At 39.3% G+C, this 25,042-nt stretch overlaps 1 protein-coding gene across 1 annotated transcript in view; it reads left to right on the top strand.

Annotated features, from left to right (window-relative positions):
- CLPTM1 (CLPTM1 regulator of GABA type A receptor forward trafficking) overlaps nucleotides 1-22,880 on the top strand; it is an 84,820-nt gene extending 61,940 nt beyond the window's left edge. The window contains exons 13-14 of the mRNA XM_053696511.1: nucleotides 7,356-7,523; nucleotides 22,273-22,880. Of these exons, the coding sequence (XP_053552486.1) occupies nucleotides 7,356-7,523; nucleotides 22,273-22,460 (356 nt within the window). The 3' untranslated portion in view covers nucleotides 22,461-22,880. The remainder of the gene's footprint in view (nucleotides 1-7,355; nucleotides 7,524-22,272) is intronic.
- The last annotated feature ends 2,162 nt before the right edge of the window (nucleotides 22,881-25,042 follow it).

The following is a 25,042-nucleotide window of genomic DNA, read 5'->3' as shown; positions in this document are numbered from 1 at the left end:
CATGAAGGGGTAGCCCCCGATCCGGGGACCGGATCTGGTAGGGGGCCAGACTTTCTCTCTTTGCTCAGGCTTGGGCAAGAGATGTTCCAGATCCCTGGGCATTAGAAATTGTTGCTCAGGGGTATCTTCTAGAATTCAAGGGACTCTCCTCCAAGGGAAGGTTCCACATTTCTCGTTTGTCTTCAGACCAAACAAAGAAACAGGCGTTCTTACGCTGTGTAGAAGATCTTCTAAAAATGGGAGTGATACACCCAGTTCCAATTGCAGAACAAGGACTGTGATTTTACTCAAACCTGTTTGTAGTTCCCAAAAAGGAAGGAACTTTCAGGCCAATCCTGGATCTAAAAATTCTAAACAAATTCCTCAGAGTTCCATCTTTCAAAATGGAAACCATTCGGACAATCTTACCGATGATCCAGGAAGGTCAATATATGACTACCGTGGATCTAAAGGATGCGTACCTACATATTCCTATCCACCCAAGATCATCATCAGTTCCTAAGGTTCGCCTTTCTGGACATGCATTACCAGTTCGTGGCCCTTCCTTTCGGGTTGGCCAGCGCTCCCAGAATTTTCACAAAGGTGCTAGGGTCCCTTCTAGCGGTACTAAGACCGCGGGGCATTGCAGTAGCACCTTACCTAGACAACATTTTAATACAGGCATCGTCTTTTCACAGAGCTAAGGCTCATACGGACATTGTTCTGGCCTTTCTAAGTCTCACGGGTGGAAGGTGAACGTAGAAAAAGAGTTCTCTGTCCCCGCTCACAAGGGTTCCCTTCCTGGGAACACTAATAGACTCGGTAGAAATGAAAATATTTCTGACAGAGGTCAGGAAGTCAAAGCTTTTAACTACTTGCCGAGTTCTTCATTCTATTCCTCGGCCTTCTGTGGCTCAGTGCATAGAGGTAATCGGATTAATGGTTGCGGCAATGGACGTTGTCCCCTTTTGCCCGAATTCATCTCAGACGTTGTCCCCTTTTGCCCGAATTCATCTCAGACCACTACAACTGTGCACTGCTCAAACAGTGGAATGGGAGATTATGCAGATTTGTCTCCTCAAATACAAATGGACAGAAAACCAGAGACTCTCTTCTCTGGTGGTTGTCTCCAGGATCACCTGTCTCAGGGAAATGTGCCTTCCGCAGACCGGAGTGGATCATTGTCACGACCGATGCCAGTTTGTTAGGTGGGGTGCTGTCTGGGACTCCCTGAAAGCTCAGGGCCTATGGTCTCGGGAAGAATCCTCTTCTCCCGATAAACATTTGGAACTGAGAGAGATATTCAATACGCTCCAGGCATGGCCTCAACTAGCGGAGGCGAAATTCATCAAATGGGCGGAGGATCACTCCTGCACCCTATCTGCTATTCAATCCCAGGAGTAGACAACTGGGAGGGCGGATTTTCTGAGTCGTCAGACTTTTCACCCGGGGGGTGGGAACTCCAACCGGAGGTTTTTGCTCAGCTGACCCAGCTATGGGGCATTCCGGAATTGGATCTGATGGCGTCCTGTCAGAACACCAAACTTCCCCTTTACGGATCCAGGTCCAGGTATCCCAAGGCGGCATTGATAGATGCTCTAGTAGCACCTTGGTCATTCAGTCTAGCTTATGTCTTTCCACCGTTTCCTCTTCTCCCTCGGCTAGTAGCCAGAATCAAACAGGAGAAGGCTTCGGTAATTCTGATAGCGCCTGCGTGGCCACGCAGGACTTGGTATGCAGACCTAGTGGACATGTCATCGGTTCCACCATGGACACTGCCATCGAGGCAGGATCTTCTAATACAGGGTCCATTCAAGCATCCAAATCTAGTTTCTCTGCATCTGACTGCTTGGAGATTGAACGCTTAATTCTAGCTAAGCGTGGGTTCTCTGAATCAGTTATTGATACTTTAATCCAGGCCAGAAAGCCTGTCACCAGGAAAATTTACCATAAGATATGGCGGAAATATCTTTGTTGGTGTGAACCCAAGGGTTACTCGTGGAGTAAAGTTAGGATTCCCAGGATTTTGTCTTTTCTCCAAGAAGGATTGGAGAAAGGATTGTCAGCTAGTTCCTTAAAGGGACAGATATCTGCTCTGTCTATCCTGTTACACAAGCGGCTGGCAGCAGTAACCAGACGTTCAGGCGTTTGCTCAGGCTTTAGTTAGAATCAAGCCTGTCTATAAACCTGTGGCTCCTCCATGGAGTCTTAATTTAGTTCTTTCAGTTCTTCAAGGGGTTCCGTTTGAACCTTTACATTCCCATAGATATTAAGTTATTATCTTGGAAAGTTTTGTTTTTGGTAGCTATTCTTCTGCTCGGAGAGTTCAGAATTGTCTGCTTTGCAGTGTGATTCACCCTATCTGGTGTTCCATGCAGATAAGGTTGTTTTGCGTACCAAACCTGGTTTTCTTCCGAAAGTTGTTTCTAATAAGAATATTAACCAGGAAATCATTGTTCCTTCTCTGTGTCCTAATCCAGTTTCGAAGAAGGAACGACTATTACACATTCTTGATGTGGTTCGGGCTTTAAAAATTCTATTTAAAAGCAACTAAGATTTCAGGACCAAACATCATCCTTGTTTGTTGTCTATTCTGGTAAGAGGAGAGGTCAGAAAGCGACTGCTACCTCTCTTTCCTTCTGGCTGAAAAGCATCATCCGATTGGCTTATGAGACTGCTGGCCAGCAGCTTCCTGAAACAATTACTGCTCATTCTACCAGAGCAGTGGCTTCCACATGGGCCTTCAAGAATGAGGCTTCTGTTGGACAGATTTGTAAGGCAGCGACTTGGTCTTCACTGCATACTTTTGCCAAATTTTACAAATTCGATACTTTCGCTTCTTCGGAGGCTATTTTTGGAGAAAGGTTTTGCAAGCAGTGGTGCCTTCCGTTTAGGTTACCTGACTTGTTCCCTCCCTTCATCCGTTGTCCTAAAGCTTTGGTATTGGTATCCCACAAGTAAGGATGAATCCGTGGACTGGATACACCAAGTAGAGAAAACATAATTTATGCTTACCTGATAAATTACTTTCTCTTCGGTTTTATCCAGTCCACGGCCCGCCCTGGCAATTAAGTCAGGTTCAAATTTATTTTTGTAAAACTACAGTCACCACTGCACCCTATGGTTTCTCCTTTTTCTCCTAACCGTCGGTCGAATGACTGGGGGGGCTGAGCCTGAGGGGGGAGCTATATGGACAGCTCTGCTGTGTGCTCTCTTTGCCACTTCCTGTAGGGAATGAGAATATCCCACAAGTAAGGATGAATCCGTGGGACTGGATACACCGTAAGAGAAAGTAATTTATCAGGTAAGCATAAATTCTGTTTTTTATTTGCAAACTGGTAACTGGCAGACAGCTGCCAGTACCCAATATGGCCCCCAATAAGGCAGAAGGGGAGGGTTAGAGAGCTTCTTTGGGGGGACCTTTTATTTTAGTACTGGCAGACTTTCTGCCAGTACTTAAGATGGCGGGGACAATTGTGCGGTGGGGGAGGGAAGAGAGCTCTTTGGAGGGATCAGGGGGTCTGATGTGTCAGGTGGAAGCTGATCTCTACACTAAAGCTAAAATTAACCCTACAAGCTCCCTACAAGCTACCTAATTAACCCCTTCACTGCTGGGCATAATTCACGTGTTGTGTGCAGTGGCTTTTAGCGGCTTTCTATTACCAAAAAGCAACGCCAAAAGCCATATATGTCTGCTATTTCTGAACAAAGGGATCCCAGAGAAGCATTTACAACCATTTGTGCCATAATTGCACAATCTGTTTGTAAATGATTTCAATGAGAAACCTAAAATTTGGAAAAATGGAACGTTTTTTTTTTATTTGATCGCATTTGGCGGTGAAATGGTGGCATGAAATATACCAAAATGGGCCTAGATCAATACTTTGGGATGTCTACTAAAAAAAAAAATATGTACATGTCAAGGGATATTCAGGGATTCCTGACAGATATCAGTGTCCCAATGTAACTAGCGCTAATTTTGAAAAAAAGTGGTTTGGAAATAGCAAAGTGCTACTTGTATTTATTGCCCTATAACTTGCAAAAAAGCAAAGAACATGTAAACATTGTGTATTCTAAACTCAGGACAAAATTTAGAAACTATTTAGCATGGGTGTTTTTTGGTGATTGTAGATGTGTAACAGATTTTAGAAAACGTGTGTTTTTTTCCAATTTTTCCTCATATTTTATAATTTTTTTTATAGTAAATTATAAGAAATTTTTTTTCTCCATTTAATGGCGAGAAAAATGGTATATAATATGTGTGGGTACAGTAAACGAGTAAGAGGAAAATTACAGCTAAACACAAACACCGCAGAAATGTAAAAATAGCCCTGGTCCCAAACGGACAGAAAATGGAAAAGTGCTGTGGTCCTTAAGGGGTTAAACAACATTCCAATTTACTTCTATTACCTAATTTGCTTAAGTATTTAGATATCCTTTGTTGAAGAAATTGCAATGCACATCGGTGAGCCAATCACATGAAGCATCTATGTGCAGCAACCATTCAGCAGCTACTGAGCCTATCTAGATATGCTTTTCAGCCAAGTATATCAAGAGAATGAAGCAAATTAGATAAAAGAAGTAAATTAGAAAGTTCTTTAAAATTGCATGTTCTTTCTAAATCATGAAAGAAAAAAATTTGGGTTTCATGTCCCTTTAAGCATATTAATGTATCTACGTAATCTGATAATGGCTGTGTCTTTAATGGGACATTCCGGTCAAATGCGCTTAGATGAATTACATTCTAAATAGAAACATATTTACACTATACAGATATTAACAAAAATGCTTTTAGTAAAAGTTATCACTGTTTTATTGTTAGAATGTTTCTCTGCACGTGCATGTGAGGCATAGCTAGATATTCTCAGTGCATCAGCATTACAAATATAGCTGCTCAGAGCATGAGTGGGGCTTGTATTATACCAGCAATTAACAAACTGAGTAATTACCAGGTGATATAAGCCCGTAGGCTGTCTGAGCAAGTGTTGTGTATAACATGCTGGTGCACGGTGGATACTTAAATACTCTCGTGCAACAGCTATAGCTTTTACTTCAAGCATTTTAGCTACTACGTGTATATTGCTATTACGTGAAATGCTGTAATGTCCCTTTAAGTTCTGTTTAGTTTGAAGCACAAACCTCAGTATAATGTTGTACCCGTGTGTTTTGTATTAGTATAATGTTGTACCTGTGTGTTTTGTATTAGTATAATGTTGTTACCTGTGTGTTTTGTATAAGTATAATGTTGTACCTGTGTGTTTTGTATAAGTATAATGTTGTACCTGTGTGTTTTGTATTAGTATAATGTTGTACCTGTGTGTTTTGTATTAGTATAATGTTGTACCTGTGTGTTTTGTATTAGTATAATGTTGTACCTGTGTGTTTTGTATAAGTATAATGTTGTACCTGTGTGTTTTGTATTAGTATAATGTTGTACCCGTGTGTTTTGTATTAGTATAATGTTGTACCTGTGTGTTTTGTATTAGTATAATGTTGTTACCTGTGTGTTTTGTATAAGTATAATGTTGTACCTGTGTGTTTTGTATAAGTATAATGTTGTACCTGTGTGTTTTGTATTAGTATAATGTTGTACCTGTGTGTTTTGTATTAGTATAATGTTGTACCTGTGTGTTTTGTATTAGTATAATGTTGTACCTGTGTGTTTTGTATTAGTATAATGTTGTACCTGTGTGTTTTGTATTAGTATAATGTTGTACCTGTGTGTTTTGTATTAGTATAATGTTGTACCCGTGTGTTTTGTATTAGTATAATGTTGTACCTGTGTGTTTTGTATTAGTACAACAAACAAGCTTTATATCGTTTTGTGTCAGTATAATGTTGTACCTGTGTGTTTTGTATTAGTATAATGTTGTACCCATGTGTTTTGTATTAGTATAATGTTGTACCTGTGTGTTTTGTATTAGTATAATGTTGTACCTTTGTGTTTTGTATTAGTATAATGTTGTACCCGTGTGTTTTGTATTAGTATAATGTTGTACCTGTGTGTTTTGTATTAGTATAATGTTGTACCTGTGTGTTTTGTATTAGTATAATGTTGTACCTGTGTGTTTTGTATTAATATAATGTTGTACGTGTGTTTTGTATTAGTATAATGTTGTACCTGTGTGTTTTGTATTAGTATAATGTTGTACCTGTGTGTTTTGTATTAGTATAATGTTGTACCTGTGTGTTTTGTATTAGTATAATGTTGTACCTGTGTGTTTTGTATTAGTATAATGTTGTACCCGTGTGTTTTGTATTAGTATAATGTTGTACCCGTGTGTTTTGTATTAGTATAATGTTGTACCTGTGTGTTTTGTATTAGTATAATGTTGTACCTGTGTGTTTTGTATTAGTATAATGTTGTACCTGTGTGTTTTGTATTAGTATAATGTTGTACCTTTGTGTTTTGTATTAGTATAATGTTGTACCTGTGTGTTTTGTATAGTATAATGTTGTACCTGTGTGTTTTGTATTAGTATAATGTTGTACCTGTGTGTTTTGTATTAGTATAATGTTGTACTGTGTGTTTTGTATTAGTATAATGTTGTACCCGTGTGTTTTGTATTAGTATAATGTTGTACCCCGTGTGTTTTGTATTAGATAATGTTGTACCCCGTGTGTTTTTGTATTAGTATAATGTGTCGTACCCCGTGTGTTTTGTATTAGTATATTGTTGTACCCCGTGTGTTTTGTATGTAGTATAATGTTGTACCCCGTGTGTCTTTGTATTAGTATAATGTGTATACCCCGTGTGTTTTGTATTAGTACAACAAATGCGCACGCACACACACACACACACACACACATACATACATATATATATATATATATATATATACTTATATATATATATACCACACACACATACACTCTCTCTGTCTCTCTCTCTCTCTCTCACACAAACACACACCACACACCACACACACACCTCACACACACACCACACACACACCACACACACACACACACACACACATACATACACACATACATACACACACATATACACACACACTCTCACACACATATACACACACACTCTCACACACACTCTCACACTCTCTCTCTCACACACACACACACACTCTCTCTCTCTCTCTCTCTCTCTCTCTCACACTCACACACACGCGCGCGCACACACATATATACACACACACACAGATACACATACACATACACATACACATACACACATACACATACACACATACATATATATATATATATATATATATATATATACATACATACATACATACATACACACACACACACACACACACACACACACACACACACATACACACACACACACACACACACTATATAATCTCATTTGTTAGGATTCTGTACTAATCTTTGTTTTGCTTTAGGGTTTATCACAATGACCCCACAACTCTTCATCAACTACAAGCTGAAGTCCGTGGCTCACTTGCCGTGGAGGATGCTCACCTACAAAGCTCTGAATACATTTATTGATGATCTCTTTGCATTTGTTATTAAAATGCCCATGATGTATAGAATCGGTTGTCTGAGAGATGGTGAGAAACTATGTAATCCCTTATAGCTGGGGGTGTATGCTATTACTGACAGTCAGAGAGACAATGACACTATATTATCCCTTATAGCTGGTGGTCTATTCTATTACTGACAGTCTGAGAGACAGTGACACTATATAATCCCTTATAGCTGGGGGTGTATTATATTACTGACAGTCTGAGAGACAGTGACACTATATAATCCCTTATAGCTGGTGGTGTATTCTATTACTGACAGTCTGAGAGACCCTGACACTATATAATCCTTTATAGCTGGTGTTGTATTCTATTACTGACAGTCTGAGAGACAGTGACACTATATAATCCTTTATAGCTGGTGGTGTATTATATTACTGACAGTCTGAGAGACAGTGACACTATATAATCCCTTATAGCTGGTGGTGTATTATATTACTGACAGTCTGAGAGACAGTGACACTATATAATCCCTTATAGCTGGTGGTGTATTATATTACTCGACAGCTCTGAGAGACATGACACTATATAATCCCTTATAGCTGGTGGTGTATTATATACTGACAGTCTGAGAGACAGTGACACATATATTATCCCTTATAGCTGGTGGTGTATTATATTACTGACAGTCTGAGGACAGTGACACTATATAATCCCTTATAGCTGGTGGTGTATTATATTACCTGACAGTCTGAGAGACAGTGACACTATATTATCCCTTATACCTGGTGGTGTATTATATTACTGACCAGTCTGAGAGACCAGTGACACTTTAATAATCCCTTATAGCTGGTGGTGTATTCTATTACTGACAGTCTGAGAGACAGTGACACTATATAATCCCTTATAGCTGGTGGTGTATTAATATTACTCGACAGTCAGAGAGACAGTGACACTATATAATCCCTTATAGCTGGTGGTGTATTATATTACTGACAGTCAGAGAGACAGTGACACTATATAATCCCTATAGCTGGTGGTGTATTATATTACTGACAGTCTGAGAGACAGTGACACTATATAATCCCTTATAGCTGGGTGGTGTATTATATTACTGACAGTCTGAGAGACAGTGACACTATATAATCCCTTATACAGGTGGTGTATTTATTTACTGACAAGTCTGAGAGACAGTGACACTATATAATCCTTATAGCTGGTGGTGTATTCATATACTGACAGTCTGAGAGACAGTGACACTATATAATCCCTTATAGCTGGTGGTGTATTATATTACTGACAGTCAGAGAGACCCTGACACTATATAATCCCTTATAGCTGGGGGTGTATTATATTACTGACAGTCTGAGAGACAGTGACACTATATAATCCCTTATAGCTGGGGGTGTATTATATTACTGACAGTCTGAGAGACAGTGACACTATATAATCCCTTATAGCTGGTGGTGTATTATATTACTGACAGTCTGAGAGACAGTGACACTATATAATCCCTTATAGCTGGTGGTGTATTCTATTACTGACAGTCTGAGAGACAGTGACACTATATAATCCTTTATAGCTGGTGGTGTATTATATTACTGACAGTCTGAGAGACAGTGACACTATATAATCCCTTATAGCTGGTGGTGTATTCTATTACTGACAGTCTGAGAGACAGTGACACTATATAATCCCTTATAGCTGGTGGTGTATTATATTACTGACAGTCTGAGAGACAGTGACACTATATAATCCCTTATAGCTGGTGGTGTATTCTATTACTGACAGTCTGAGAGACAGTGACACTATATAATCCCTTATAGCTGGTGGTCTATTCTATTACTGACAGTCTGAGAGACAGTGACACTATATAATCCCTTATAGCTGGTGTTGTATTATATTACTGACAGTCTGAGAGACAGTGACACTATATAATCCCTTATAGCTGGTGGTGTATTCTATTACTGACAGTCTGAGAGACAGTGACACTATATAATCCCTTATACCTGGTGTTGTATTATATTACTGACAGTCTGAGAGACAGTGACACTATATAATCCCTTATAGCTGGTGTTGTATTATATTACTGACAGTCTGAGAGACAGTGACACTATATAATCCCTTATAGCTGGTGTTGTATTATATTACTGACAGTCTGAGAGACAGTGACACTATATAATCCCTTATAGCTGGTGGTGTATTATATTACTGACAGTCTGAGAGACAGTGACACTATATAATCCCTTATAGCTGGTGGTGTATTATATTACTGACAGTCTGAGAGACAGTGACACTATATAATCCCTTATACCTGGTGGTGTATTATATTACTGACAGTCTGAGAGACAGTGACACTATATAATCCCTTATAGCTGCGTGGTGTATTATATTACTGACAGTCTGAGAGACAGTGACACTATATAATCCCTTTATAGCTGGTGGTGTATTCTATTACTGACAGTCTGAGAGACAGTAACACTATATAATCCTTTATAGCTGGTGTTGTATTATATTACTGACAGTCTGAGAGACAGTGACACTATATAATCCCTTATAGCTGGTGATGTATTATATTACTGACAGTCTGAGAGACAGTGACACTATATAATCCCTTATAGCTGGTGTTGTATTATATTACTGACAGTCTGAGAGACAGTGACACTATATAATCCCTTATAGCTGGTGGTATTCTATTACTGACAGTCTGAGAGACAGTGACACTATATAATCCCTTATAGCTGGTGTGTATTATATTACTGACAGTCTGAGAGACAGTGACACTATATAATCCCTTATAGCTGGTGGTGTATTATATTACTGACAGTCTGAGAGACAGTGACACTATATAATCCCTTATAGCTGGTGGTGTATTATATTACTGACAGTCTGAGAGACAGTGACACTATATAATCCCTTATAGCTGGTGGTGTATTCATATTACTGACAGTCTGAGAGACAGTGACACTATATAATCCCTTATAGCTGGTGGTGTATTATATTACTGACAGTCTGAGAGACAGTGACACTATATAATCCCTTATAGCTGGTGTTGTATTATATTACTGACAGTCTGAGAGACAGTGACACTATATAATCCCTTATAGCTGGTGTTGTATTATATTACTGACAGTCTGAGAGACAGTGACACTATATAATCCCTTATAGCTGGTGTGTATTATATTACTGACAGTCTGAGAGACAGTGACACTATATAATCCCTTATAGCTGGTGGTGTATTATATTACTGACAGTCTGAGAGACAGTGACACTATATAATCCCTTATAGCTGGGTGGTGTATTCTATTACTGACAGTCTGAGAGACAGTGACACTATATAATCCCTTATAGCTGGTGTTGTATTATATTACTGACAGTCTGAGAGACAGTGACACTATATAATCCCTTATAGCTGGTGGTGTATTATATTACTGACAGTCTGAGAGACAGTGACACTATATAATCCCTTATAGCTGGTGGTGTATTCTATTACTGACAGTCTGAGAGACAGTGACACTATATAATCCCTTATAGCTGGTGGTGTATTCTATTACTGACAGTCTGAGAGACAGTGACACTATATAATCCCTTATAGCTGGTGGTGTATTATATTACTGACAGTCTGAGAGACAGTGACACTATATAATCCCTTATAGCTGGTGGTGTATTATATTACTGACAGTCTGAGAGACAGTGACACTATATAATCCCTTATAGCTGGTGGTGTATTCTATTACTGACAGTCTGAGAGACAGTGACACTATATAATCCCCTTATAGCTGGTGGTGTATTCTATTACTGACAGTCTGAGAGACAGTGACACTATATAATCCCTTATAGCTGGTGGTGTATTATATTACTGACAGTCTGAGAGACAGTGACACTATATAATCCCTTATAGCTGGTGTTGTATTATATTACTGACAGTCTGAGAGACAGTGACACTATATAATCCTTTATAGCTGGTGTTGTATTCTATTACTGACAGTCTGAGAGACAGTGACACTATATAATCCCTTATAGCTGGTGATGTATTATATTACTGACAGTCTGAGAGACAGTGACACTATATAATCCCTTATAGCTGGTGATGTATTATATTACTGACAGTCTGAGAGACCAGTGACACTATATAATCCCTTATAGCTGGTGGTGTATTCTATTACTGACAGTTCTGAGAGACAGTGACACCTATATAATCCCTTATAGCTGGTGGTGTATTATATACTGACAGGTTCTGAGAGGACAGTGACACTATATTATCCCTTATAGCTGGTGGTGTATTATTATTACTGACAGTCTGAGAGACAGTGACACTATATAATCCCTTATAGCTGGTGTTGTATTATATTACTGACAGTCTGAGAGACAGTGACACTATATAATCCCTTATAGCTGGTGTTGTATTCTATTACTGACAGTCTGAGAGACAGTGACACTATATAATCCCTTATAGCTGGTGGTGTATTCTATTACTGACAGTCTGAGAGACAGTGACACTATATAATCCCTTATAGCTGGTGGTGTATTATATTACTGACAGTCTGAGAGACAGTGACACTATATAATCCCTTATAGCTGGTGGTGTATTCTATTACTGACAGTCTGAGAGACAGTGACACTATATAATCCCTTATAGCTGGTGGTGTATTATATTACTGACAGTCTGAGAGACAGTGACACTATATAATCCCTTATAGCTGGTGGTGTATTATATTACTGACAGTCTGAGAGACAGTGACACTATATAATCCCTTATAGCTGGTGGTTGTATTATATTACTGACAGTCTGAGAGACAGTGACACTATATAATCCCTTATAGCTGGTGGTGTATTCTATTACTGACAGTCTGAGAGACAGTGACACTATATAATCCCTTATAGCTGGTGTTGTATTATATTACTGACAGTCTGAGAGACAGTGACACTATATAATCCCTTATAGCTGGTGGTGTATTCTATTACTGACAGTCTGAGAGACAGTGACACTATATAATCCCTTATAGCTGGTGTTGTATTATATTACTGACAGTCTGAGAGACAGTGACACTATATAATCCCTTATAGCTGGTGGTGTATTATATTACTGACAGTCTGAGAGACAGTGACACTATATAATCCTTTATAGCTGGTGTTGTATTATATTACTGACAGTCTGAGAGACAGTGACACTATATAATCCCTTATAGCTGGTGGTGTATTATATTACTGACAGTCTGAGAGACAGTGACACTATATAATCCCTTATAGCTGGTGGTGTATTCTATTACTGACAGTCTGAGAGACAGTGACACCTTTATAATCCCTTATAGCTGGTGGTGTATTATATTACTGACAGTCTGAGAGACAGTGACACTATATAATCCCTTATAGCTGGTGGTGTATTATATTACTGACAGTCTGAGAGACAGTGACACTATATAATCCCTTATAGCTGGTGTTGTATTATATTACTGACAGTCTGAGAGACAGTGACACTATATAATCCCTTATAGCTGGTGGGTGTATTATATTACTGACAGTCTGAGAGACAGTGACACTATATAATCCCTTATAGCTGGTGGTGTATTCTATTACTGACAGTCTGAGAGACAGTGACACTATATAATCCCTTATAGCTGGTGGTGTATTATATTACTGACAGTCTGAGAGACAGTGACACTATATAATCCCTTATAGCTGGTGGTGTATTCTATTACTGACAGTCTGAGAGACAGTGACACTATATAATCCCTTATAGCTGGTGGTGTATTATATTACTGACAGTCTGAGAGACAGTGACACTATATTATCCCTTATAGCTGGTGTTGTATTATATTACTGACAGTCTGAGAGACAGTGACACTATATAATCCCTTATAGCTGGTGTTGTATTATATTACTGACAGTCTGAGAGACAGTGACACTATATAATCCCTTATAGCTGGTGGTGTATTCTATTACTGACAGTCCTGAGAGACAGTGACACTATATAATTCCCTTATAGCTGGTGGTGTATTATATTACTGACAGTCTGAGAGACAGTGACACTATATAATCCCTTATAGCTGGTGGTGTATTATATTACTGACAGTCTGAGAGACAGTGACACTATATAATCCCTTATAGCTGGTGGTGTATTCTATTACTGACAGTCTGAGAGACAGTGACACTATATAATCCCTTATAGCTGGTGTTGTATTATATTACTGACAGTCTGAGAGACAGTGACACTATATAATCCCTTATAGCTGGTGGTGTATTATATTACTGACAGTCTGAGAGACAGTGACACTATATAATCCCTTATAGCTGGTGGTGTATTATATTACTGACAGTCTGAGAGACAGAGACACTATATAATCCCTTATAGCTGGTGGTGTATTCTATTACTGACAGTCTGAGAGACAGTGACACTATATAATCCCTTATAGCTGGTGTTGTATTATATTACTGACAGTCTGAGAGACAGTGACACTATATAATCCCTTATAGCTGGTGGTGTATTCTATTACTGACAGTCTGAGAGACAGTGACACTATATAATCCCTTATAGCTGGTGGTGTATTATATTACTGACAGTCTGAGAGACAGTGACACTATATTATCCCTTATAGCTGGTGGTGTATTCTATTACTGACAGTCTGAGAGACAGTGACACTATATAATCCCTTATAGCTGGTGGTGTATTATATTACTGACAGTCTGAGAGACAGTGACACTATATAATCCCTTATAGCTGGTGGTGTATTATATTACTGACAGTCTGAGGAGACAGTGACACTATATAATCCCTTATAGCTGGTGTTGTATTCTATTACTGACAGTCTGAGAGACAGTGACACTATATAATCCCTTATAGCTGGTGGTGTATTCTATTACTGACAGTCTGAGAGACAGTGACACTATATAATCCCTTATAGCTGGTGTTGTATTATATTACTGACAGTCTGAGAGACAGTGACACTATATAATCCCTTATAGCTGGTGGTTGTATTATATTACTGACAGTCTGAGAGACAGTGACACTATATAATCCTTTTAAGCTGGTGTGTGTATTATATTACTGACAGTCTGAGAGACAGTGACACTATATAATCCCTTATAGCTGGTGGGTGTATTCTATTACTGACAGTCTGAGAGACAGTGACACTATATATTCCCTTATAGCTGGTGGTGTATTATATTACAGACAGTCTGAGAGACAGTGACACTATATAATCCAGTTATAGCTGGGTGGTGTATTATATTACTGACAGTCTGAGAGACAGTGACACTATATAATCCCTTATAGCTGGGTGGTGTATTATATTACTGACAGTCTGAGAGACAGTGACACTATATAATCCCTTATAGCTGGTGGTGTATTATATTACTGACAGTCTGAGAGACAGTGACACTATATAATCCCTTATAGCTGGTGGTGTATTATATTACTGACAGTCTGAGAGACAGTGACACTATATAATCCCTTATAGCTGGTGGTGTATTATATTACTGACAGTCTGAGAGACAGTGACACTATATAATCCCTTATAGCTGGTGTTGTATTATATTACTGACAGTCTGAGAGACAGTGACACTATATAATCCCTTATAGCTGGTGGTGTATTATATTACTGACAGTCTGAGAGACAGTGACACTATATAATCCCTTATAGCTGGTGGTGTATTATATTACTGACAGTCTGAGAGACAGTGACACTATATAATCCCTTATAGCTGGTGTTGTATTATATTACTGACAGTCTGAGAGACAGTGACACTATATAATCCCTTATAGCTGGTGGTGTATTATATTACTGACAGTCTGAGAGACAGTGACACTATATAATCCCTTATAGCTGGTGGTGTATTATATTACTGACAGTCTGAGAGACAGTGACACTATATAATCCCTTATAGCTGGTGGTGTATTATATTACTGACAGTCTGAGAGACAGTGACACTATATAATCCCTTATAGCTGGTGGTGTATTCTATTACTGACAGTCTGAGAGACAGTGACACTATATAATCCCTTATAGCTGGTGGTGTATTATATTACTGACAGTCTGAGAGACAGTGACACTATATAATCCTTATAGCTGGTGTTGTATTATATTACTGACAGTCTGAGAGACAGTGACACTATATAATCCCTTATAGCTGGTGGTGTATTCTATTACTGACAGTCTGAGAGACAGTGACACTATATAATCCCTTATAGCTGGTGGTGTATTCTATTACTGACAGTCTGAGAGACAGTGACACTATATAATCCCTTATAGCTGGTGTTGTATTCTATTACTGACAGTCTGAGAGACAGTGACACTATATTAATCCCTTATAGCTGGTGGTGTATTCTATTACTGACAGTCTGAGAGACAGTGACACTATATAATCCCTTATAGCTGGTGTTGTATTATATTACTGACAGTCTGAGAGACAGTGACACTATATAATCCCTTATAGCTGGTGGTGTATTCTATTACTGACTGTCTGAGAGACAGTGACACTATATAATCCCTTATAGGTGGTGTTGTATTATATTACTGACAGTCTGAGAGACAGTGACACTATATAATCCCTTATACCTGGTGGTGTATTATATTACTGACAGTCTGAGAGACAGTGACACTATATAATCCTTATAGCTGGTGTTGTATTATATTACTGACAGTCTGAGAGACAGTGACACTATATAATCCTTATAGCTGGTGGTGTATTCTATTACTGACAGTCTGAGAGACAGTGACACCTATATAATCCCTTATAGCTGGTGGTGTATTATATTACTGACAGTCTGAGAGACAGTGACACTATATAATCCCTTATAGCTGGTGTTGTATTCTATTACTGACAGTCTGAGAGACAGTGACACTATATAATCCCTTATAGCTGGTGGTGTATTATATTACTGGCAGTCTGAGAGACAGTGACACTATATAATCCCTTATAGCTGGTGGTGTATTCTATTACTGACAGTCTGAGAGACAGTGACACTATATAATCCTTTATAGCTGGTGTTGTATTATATTACTGACAGTCTGAGAGACAGTGACACTATATAATCCCTTATAGCTGGTGGTGTATTCTATTACTGACAGTCTGAGAGACAGTGACACTATATAATCCCTTATAGCTGGTGGTGTATTCTATTACTGACAGTCTGAGAGACAGTGACACTATATAATCCCTTATAGCTGGTGGTGTATTCTATTACTGACAGTCTGAGAGACAGTGACACTATATAATCCCTTATAGCTGGTGGTGTATTATATTACTGACAGTCTGAGAGACAGTGACACTATATAATCCCTTATAGCTGGTGGTGTATTCTATTACTGACAGTCTGAGAGACAGTGACACTATATAATCCCTTATAGCTGGTGTTGTATTATATTACTGACAGTCTGAGAGACAGTGACACTATATAATCCCTTATAGCTGGTGGTGTATTATATTACTGACAGTCTGAGAGACAGTGACACTATATAATCCCTTATAGCTGGTGTTGTATTATATTACTGACAGTCTGAGAGACAGTGACACTATATAATCCCTTATAGCTGGGGGTGTATTCTATTACTGACAGTCTGAGAGACAGTGACACTATATAATCCCTTATAGCTGGTGTTGTATTATATTACTGACAGTCTGAGAGACAGTGACACTATATAATCCCTTATAGCTGGTGGTGTATTATATTACTGACAGTCTGAGAGACAGTGACACTATATAATCCCTTATAGCTGGTGGTGTATTATATTACTGACAGTCTGAGAGACAGTGACACTATATAATCCCTTATAGCTGGTGTTGTATTATATTACTGACAGTCTGAGAGACAGTGACACTATATAATCCCTTATAGCTGGTGGTGTAATTATATTACTGACAGTCTGAGAGACAGTGACACTATATAATCCCTTATAGCTGGTGGTGTATTCTATTACTGACAGTCTGAGAGACAGTGACACTATATAATCCCTTATAGCTGGTGGTGTATTATATTACTGACAGTCTGAGAGACAGTGACACTATATAATCCTTTATAGCTGGTGGTGTATTCTATTACTGACAGTCTGAGAGACAGTGACACTATATAATCCCTTATAGCTGGTGGTGTATTCTATTACTGACAGTCTGAGAGACAGTGACACTATATAATCCTTTATAGCTGGTGGTGTATTCTATTACTGACAGTCTGAGAGACAGTGACACTATATAATCCCGTGTAGCTGGTGGTGTATTCTATTACTGACAGTCTGAGAGACAGTGACACTATATAATCCCTTATAGCTGGTGTTGTATTATATTACTGACGGTCTGAGAGACAGTGACACTATATAATCCCTTATAGCTGGTGGTGTATTATATTACTGACAGTCTGAGAGACAGTGACACTATATTATCCCTTATAGCTGGTGTTGTATTATATTACTGACAGTCTGAGAGACAGTGACACTATATAATCCCTTATAGCTGGTGGTGTATTATATTACTGACAGTCAGAGAGACAGTGACACTATATAATCCCTTATAGCTGGTGGTCTATTCTATTACTGACAGTCTGAGAGACAGTGACACTATATAATCCCTTATAGCTGGTGTTGTATTATATTACTGACGGTCTGAGAGACAGTGACACTATATAATCCCTTATAGCTGGTGGTGTATTCTATTACTGACAGTCTGAGAGACAGTAACACTATATAATCCCTTATACCTGGTGGTGTATTCTATTACTGACAGTCTGAGAGACAGTGACACTATATAATCCCTTATAGCTGGTGGTGTATTATATTACTGACAGTCTGAGAGACAGTGACACTATATAATCCCTTATAGCTGGTGGTGTATTATATTACTGACAGTCTGAGAGACAGTGACACTATATAATCCCTTATACCTGGTGTTGTATTATATTACTGACAGTCTGAGAGACAGTGACACTATATAATCCCTTATAGCTGGTGTTGTATTATATTACTGACAGTCTGAGAGACAGTGACACTATATAATCCCTTATAGCTGGTGTTGTATTATATTACTGACAGTCTGAGAGACAGTGACACTATATAATCCCTTATAGCTGGTGTTGTATTCTATTACTGACAGTCTGAGAGACAGTGACACTATATAATCCCTTATACCTGGTGTTGTATTATATTACTGACAGTCTGAGAGACAGTGACACTATATAATCCCTTATACCTGGTGTTGTATTATATTACTGACAGTCTGAGAGACAGTGACACTATATAATCCTTTATAGCTGGTGTTGTATTCTATTACTGACAGTCTGAGAGACAGTGACACTATATAATCCCTTATAGCTGGTGTTGTATTATATTACTGACAGTCTGAGAGACAGTGACACTATATAATCCCTTATATCTGGTGTTGTATTATATTACTGACGGTCTGAGAGACAGTGACACTATATAATCCCTTATAGCTGGGGGTGTATTATATTACTGACAGTCTGAGAGACAGTGACACTATATAATCCCTTATAGCTGGTGGTGTATTCTATTACTGACAGTCTGAGAGACAGTGACACTATATAATCCCTTATAGCTGGTGGTGTATTCTATTACTGACAGTCTGAGAGACAGTGACACTATATAATCCTTTATAGCTGGTGTTGTATTCTATTACTGACAGTCTGAGAGACAGTGACACTATATAATCCCTTATAGCTGGTGGTGTATTCTATTACTGACAGTCTGAGAGACAGTGACACTATATAATCCCTTATACCTGGTGGTGTATTATATTACTGACAGTCTGAGAGACAGTGACACTATATAATCCCTTATAGCTGGTGGTCTATTCTATTACTGACAGTCTGAGAGACAGTGACACTATATAATCCCTTATAGCTGGTGGTGTATTATATTACTGACAGTCTGAGAGACAGTGACACTATATAATCCCTTATAGCTGGTGGTGTATTATATTACTGACAGTCTGAGAGACAGTGACACTATATAATCCCTTATAGCTGGGGGTGTATTATATTACTGACAGTCTGAGAGACAGTGACACTATATAATCCCTTATAGCTGGTGTTGTATTATATTACTGACAGTCTGAGAGACAGTGACACTATATAATCCCTTATAGCTGGTGTTGTATTATATTACTGACAGTCTGAGAGACAGTGACACTATATAATCCCTTATAGCTGGTGGTGTATTCTATTACTGACAGTCTGAGAGACAGTGACACTATATAATCCCTTATAGCTGGTGTTGTATTATATTACTGACACTCTGAGAGACAGTGGCACTATATAATCCCTTATAGCTGGTGTTGTATTATATTACTGACGGTCTGAGAGACAGTGACACTATATAATCCCTTATAGCTGGTGGTGTATTCTATTACTGACAGTCTGAGAGACAGTGACACTATATAATCCTTTATAGCTGGTGGTGTATTCTATTACTGACAGTCTGAGAGACAGTGACACTATATAATCCCTTATAGCTGGTGTTGTATTATATTACTGACAGTCTGAGAGACAGTGACACTATATAATCCCTTATAGCTGGTGGTGTATTCTATTACTGACAGGTCTGAGAGACAGTGACACTATATAATCCTTTATAGCTGGTGGTGTATTCTATTACTGACAGTCTGAGAGACAGTGACACTATATAATCCCTTATAGCTGGTGGTGTATTATATTACTGACGGTCTGAGAGACAGTGACACTATATAATCCCTTATAGCTGGTGGTGTATTCTATTACTGACAGTCTGAGAGACAGTGACACTATATAATCCTTTATAGCTGGTGGTGTATTCTATTACTGACAGTCTGAGAGACAGTGACACTATATAATCCCTTATAGCTGGTGGTGTATTATATTACTGACAGTCTGAGAGACAGTGACACTATATAATCCCTTATAGCTGGTGGTGTATTATATTACTGACAGTCTGAGAGACAGTGACACTATATAATCCCTTGTAGCTGGTGGTCTATTCTATTACTGACAGTCTGAGAGACAGTGACACTATATAATCCCTTGTAGCTGGTGGTGTATTCTATTACTGACAGTCTGAGAGACAGTGACACTATATAATCCCTTGTAGCTGGTGGTGTATTCTATTACTGACAGTCTGAGAGACAGTGACACTATATTATCCCTTATAGCTGGTGGTGTATTATATTACTGACAGTCTGAGAGACAGTGACACTATATAATCCCTTATAGCTGGTGGTGTATTATATTACTGACAGTCTGAGAGACAGTGACACTATATAATCCCTTATAGCTGGTGGTGTATTATATTACTGACGGTCTGAGAGACAGTGACACTATATAATCCCTTATAGCTGGGGTGTATTCTATTACTGACAGTCTGAGAGACAGTGACACTATATAATCCCTTATACCTGGTGGTGTATTATATTACTGACAGTCTGAGAGACAGTGACACTATATAATACCTTATAGCTGGTGGTGTATTATATTACTGACAGTCTGAGAGACAGTGACACTATATAATCCTTTATAGCTGGTGGTCTTTTCTATTACTGACAGTCTGAGAGACAGTGACACTATATAATCCCTTATAGCTGGTGGTGTATTATATTACTGACAGTCTGAGAGACAGTGACACTATATAATCCCTTATAGCTGGTGGTGTATTCTATTACTGACAGTCTGAGAGACAGTGACACTATATAATCCCTTATAGCTGGGGGTGTATTATATTACTGACAGTCTGAGAGACAGTGACACTATATAATCCCTTATAGCTGGTGGTGTATTCTATTACTGACAGTCTGAGAGACAGTGACACTATATAATCCTTTATAGCTGGTGGTGTATTATATTACTGACAGTCTGAGAGACAGTGACACTATATAATCCCTTATAGCTGGTGTTGTATTATATTACTGACAGTCAGAGAGACAGTGACACTATATAATCCCTTATAGCTGGTGGTGTATTCTATTACTGACAGTCTGAGAGACAGTGACACTATATAATCCCTTATAGCTGGTGTTGTATTATATTACTGACAGTCTGAGAGACAGTGACACTATATAATCCCTTATAGCTGGTGGTGTATTCTATTACTGACAGTCAGAGAGACAGTGACACTATATAATCCCTTATAGCTGGGGGTGTATTCTATTACTGACAGTCTGAGAGACAGTGACACTATATAATCCTTTATAGCTGGTGGTCTATTCTATTACTGACAGTCTGAGAGACAGTGACACTATATAATCCCATATAGCTGGTGTTGTATTATATTACTGACGGTCTGAGAGACAGTGACACTATATAATCCCTTATACCTGGTGGTGTATTCTATTACTGACAGTCTGAGAGTGACACTATATAATCCCTTATACCTGGTGGTGTATTATATTACTGACAGTCTGAGAGACAGTGACACTATATAATCCCTTATAGCTGGTGGTGTATTCTATTACTGACAGTCTGAGAGACAGTGACACTATATAATCCCTTATAGCTGGTGGTGTATTCTATTACTGACAGTCTGAGAGACAGTGACACTATATAATCCTTTATAGCTGGTGGTCTATTCTATTACTGACAGTCTGAGAGACAGTGACACTATATAATCCCTTATAGCTGGTGGTGTATTCTATTACTGACAGTCTGAGAGACAGTGACACTATATAATCCCTTATAGCTGGTGGTGTATTATATTACTGACAGTCTGAGAGACAGTGACACTATATAATCCCTTGTTGTTGGAGAATGTCAGGATTTGTTATAAACTCGGACCGAGTGGAGAGTATAGAATGCGAGTTTATCCTGTCCACAAACCAATAACTGGTCACTAATACAATACCATCTTCTCCTCCCTTCCTACAGACGTGGTGTTTTTTATTTATCTGTATCAGCGCTGGATCTATAGGGTGGACCCTACGCGGATGAATGAATTTGGGACCAGTGGAGAAAGTAAACCTCCCGTCAGCTCCCAGGAGGAACCAGCTCCCATTAATCCTGCCATTGAAGACACTTCCCCACCGAAACCAGTTGAAGACAAAAAGAAAGACTGATGTACCTACCTTTTTGCCCTGCCCCATAACTTCCCATATGAACTGTTGTGCCCCCTTTTGGGGGTAAATTTGGCTGCTGTTTTATATATAAACCCCTTCTCTCCCCCATGGCCCCTTGTTGAGACGGTGTTTTGTCCGTCTATTAATATGTATATGGGACTGGTGAAGTTTTGTCTTTCTCTGCCCTCCTTGCCTTTGCTCTCCTTGTCTTCCTCTGTATATGTCCCCTCGTCTCTCCCTATGTCCGTCATTCTGTTTCTTCCCATCCAATCCTGATCCATCTTTACCCTTTTCCCTTAGTCTCTTTCCTAGAATTCTGTTGTGATGTGTCTCTTCTACCCCCACTTGCCGCCTCTGATTATGGCTCCTCGGCGGGATCATCTGGCGATAACTGGGTTTAATAAATATGGCCGCTCTTTACTTTCTTTGAGCTAATTTTATGATTAAAGGGTTGTTCACCTGAGGATGACTAGCATCTGCTCCTGAGGAAACATTAGTCTTGGGTTCTCACCGAATCCTAAGATAAAACAGTGATGGAAACGGTCTCTTTCTGGCTCCCTTATCTCACTGTCTCCGTGTGGGTGGAGTTTTATAGTCATCATGCAACACAAGAGGAGGGTTGGATTTTGTCTTTCTCAGCCTCTCACTGGCTCTTTAAGTAGAGGGCGGAGTTTCATAATCCTGCCTGACTGCCCATGAGGATTCTGTGTTCCCAGCATAATGTTATAGATTTGTTTTTATATTTTGTTAATTATTGATATGGTGGTGAAAATGTTTCCCTTACCCTTAACCACCAGTGTTGGGTGATGCTATTGCTACACTATATTAATGATAAAATAATCAATACATTATTCTAAAATCCAGTTTTAATTGCTCAGTAAAAATAGGAAAATCCCTATTAAGTGTAGACACACCAGAGTTAATAATATACAAATTATAGGTCATATATCCCTTTAGGTTATAATATCCAAAAACGTTGACCAAACTGAGCCTGGGGGAATGTACCGGTTGCTGTGCTTCACGTCTGTATATTGTAGTTTGTCAGATATGACCCCTAGTTCTGTACGATGAGCATTACTAGAACAAGATAAAGCACATTAAGCATTGGTTTATGTTGCTCCCTGGCGAGCTGTTAATGTGACCACTAGGGGGCAACGGGCGATTTGTACACAGTTCGTCGCTCCCTAGCGAGGTCACAACGCAACCTGTTAATGTGACCACTAGTGGGCAACGGGCGATTTGTACACAGTTTGTCGCTACCTAGTGAGGCCACAAAGCAGCCTGTTAATGTGACCACTAGGGGCAACGGGCAATTTGTACACAGTTTGTCGCTCCCTGGCGAGGCCACAAAGCAGCCTGTTAATGTGACCACTAGGGGCAACGGGCGATTTGTACATAGTTTATGTCCCTCCCTAGCGAGGCCACAAAGCAGCCTGTTAATGTGACCACTAGTGGTCAACGGGCGATTTGTACACAGTTTGTCGCTCCCTAGCTAGGCCACAAAGCAGCCTGTTAATGTGACCACTAGGAAGCAACGGGCGATTTGTACACAGTTTGTCGCTACCTAGTGAGGCCACAAAGCAGCCTGTTAATGTGACCACTAGGGGGCAACTGGCGATTTGTACACAGTTTGTCGCTCCCTAGCGAGGCCACAAAGCAGCCTGTTAATGTGACCACTAGGGGGCAACGGGCGATTTGTACACAGTTTGTCGCTACCTAGCGAGGCCACATAGCAGCCTGTTAATGTGGCGATTAGTACACAGTTTGTCGCTACCTAGTGAGGCCACAAAGCAGCCTGTTAATGTGACCACTAGGGGGCAACTGGCGATTTGTACACAGTTTGTCGCTCCCTAGCGAGGCCACAAAGCAGCCTGTTAATGTGACCACTATGGGCAACGGGCGATTTGTACACAGTTTGTCGCTCCCTAGCGAGGCCACAAAGCAGCCTGTTAATGTGGCGATTAGTACACAGTTTGTCGCTCCCTAGCGAGGCCACAAAGCAGCCTGTTAATGTGACCACTATGGGCAACGGGCGATTTGTACACAGTTTGTCGCTCCCTAGCGAGGCCACAAAGCAGCCTGTTAATGTGACCACTAGGGGGCAGTTTATGGTGCTCCCTGAAGGTGCAGAGAAGCAGACATGAACCTTTTTCTGTATTTAGTTTGTAACGTGAATATGAATAGACTTTAAATGGGCAGTAAATATCACTTTATGTCACTCCAGTAGCCAGGTCTTTATATGGCTGCCGAGTGCCCTATAGAGAGAGTGGACACAAAACTGTCCTTTTTAAAGGGACACAAAACCCTTTTTCTTTTTGTTGTGATTCAGAGTGAATATACAATTTTAAACATTTGTATTATTAAATTGGCTTCATTCTCTTGGTATTTTTTGTTGAAGCAGCAAGCAGTGCGCTACTGGGAGCTAGCTGAGCGCATTAGGTGATAAAGGATACCAAGAGAATGAAGCAAAGTAGATCATAGAAGCAAGTTTTTTAAAATGACATGGTCTATCATGAAAGTTTAATTGTAACTTAACTCTCCCTATAAGTGAATTTTTCGTATCCGCGTGTTGCGGTTAGCAG

Source organism: Bombina bombina, unplaced genomic scaffold (genome assembly GCF_027579735.1).
Source record: "Bombina bombina isolate aBomBom1 unplaced genomic scaffold, aBomBom1.pri scaffold_504, whole genome shotgun sequence".
Lineage (NCBI taxonomy): Eukaryota > Metazoa > Chordata > Amphibia > Anura > Bombinatoridae > Bombina > Bombina bombina.
The sequence above is the reverse complement of the archived record's forward strand: the minus strand, read 5'-3'. Positions and strand labels throughout refer to the sequence as shown.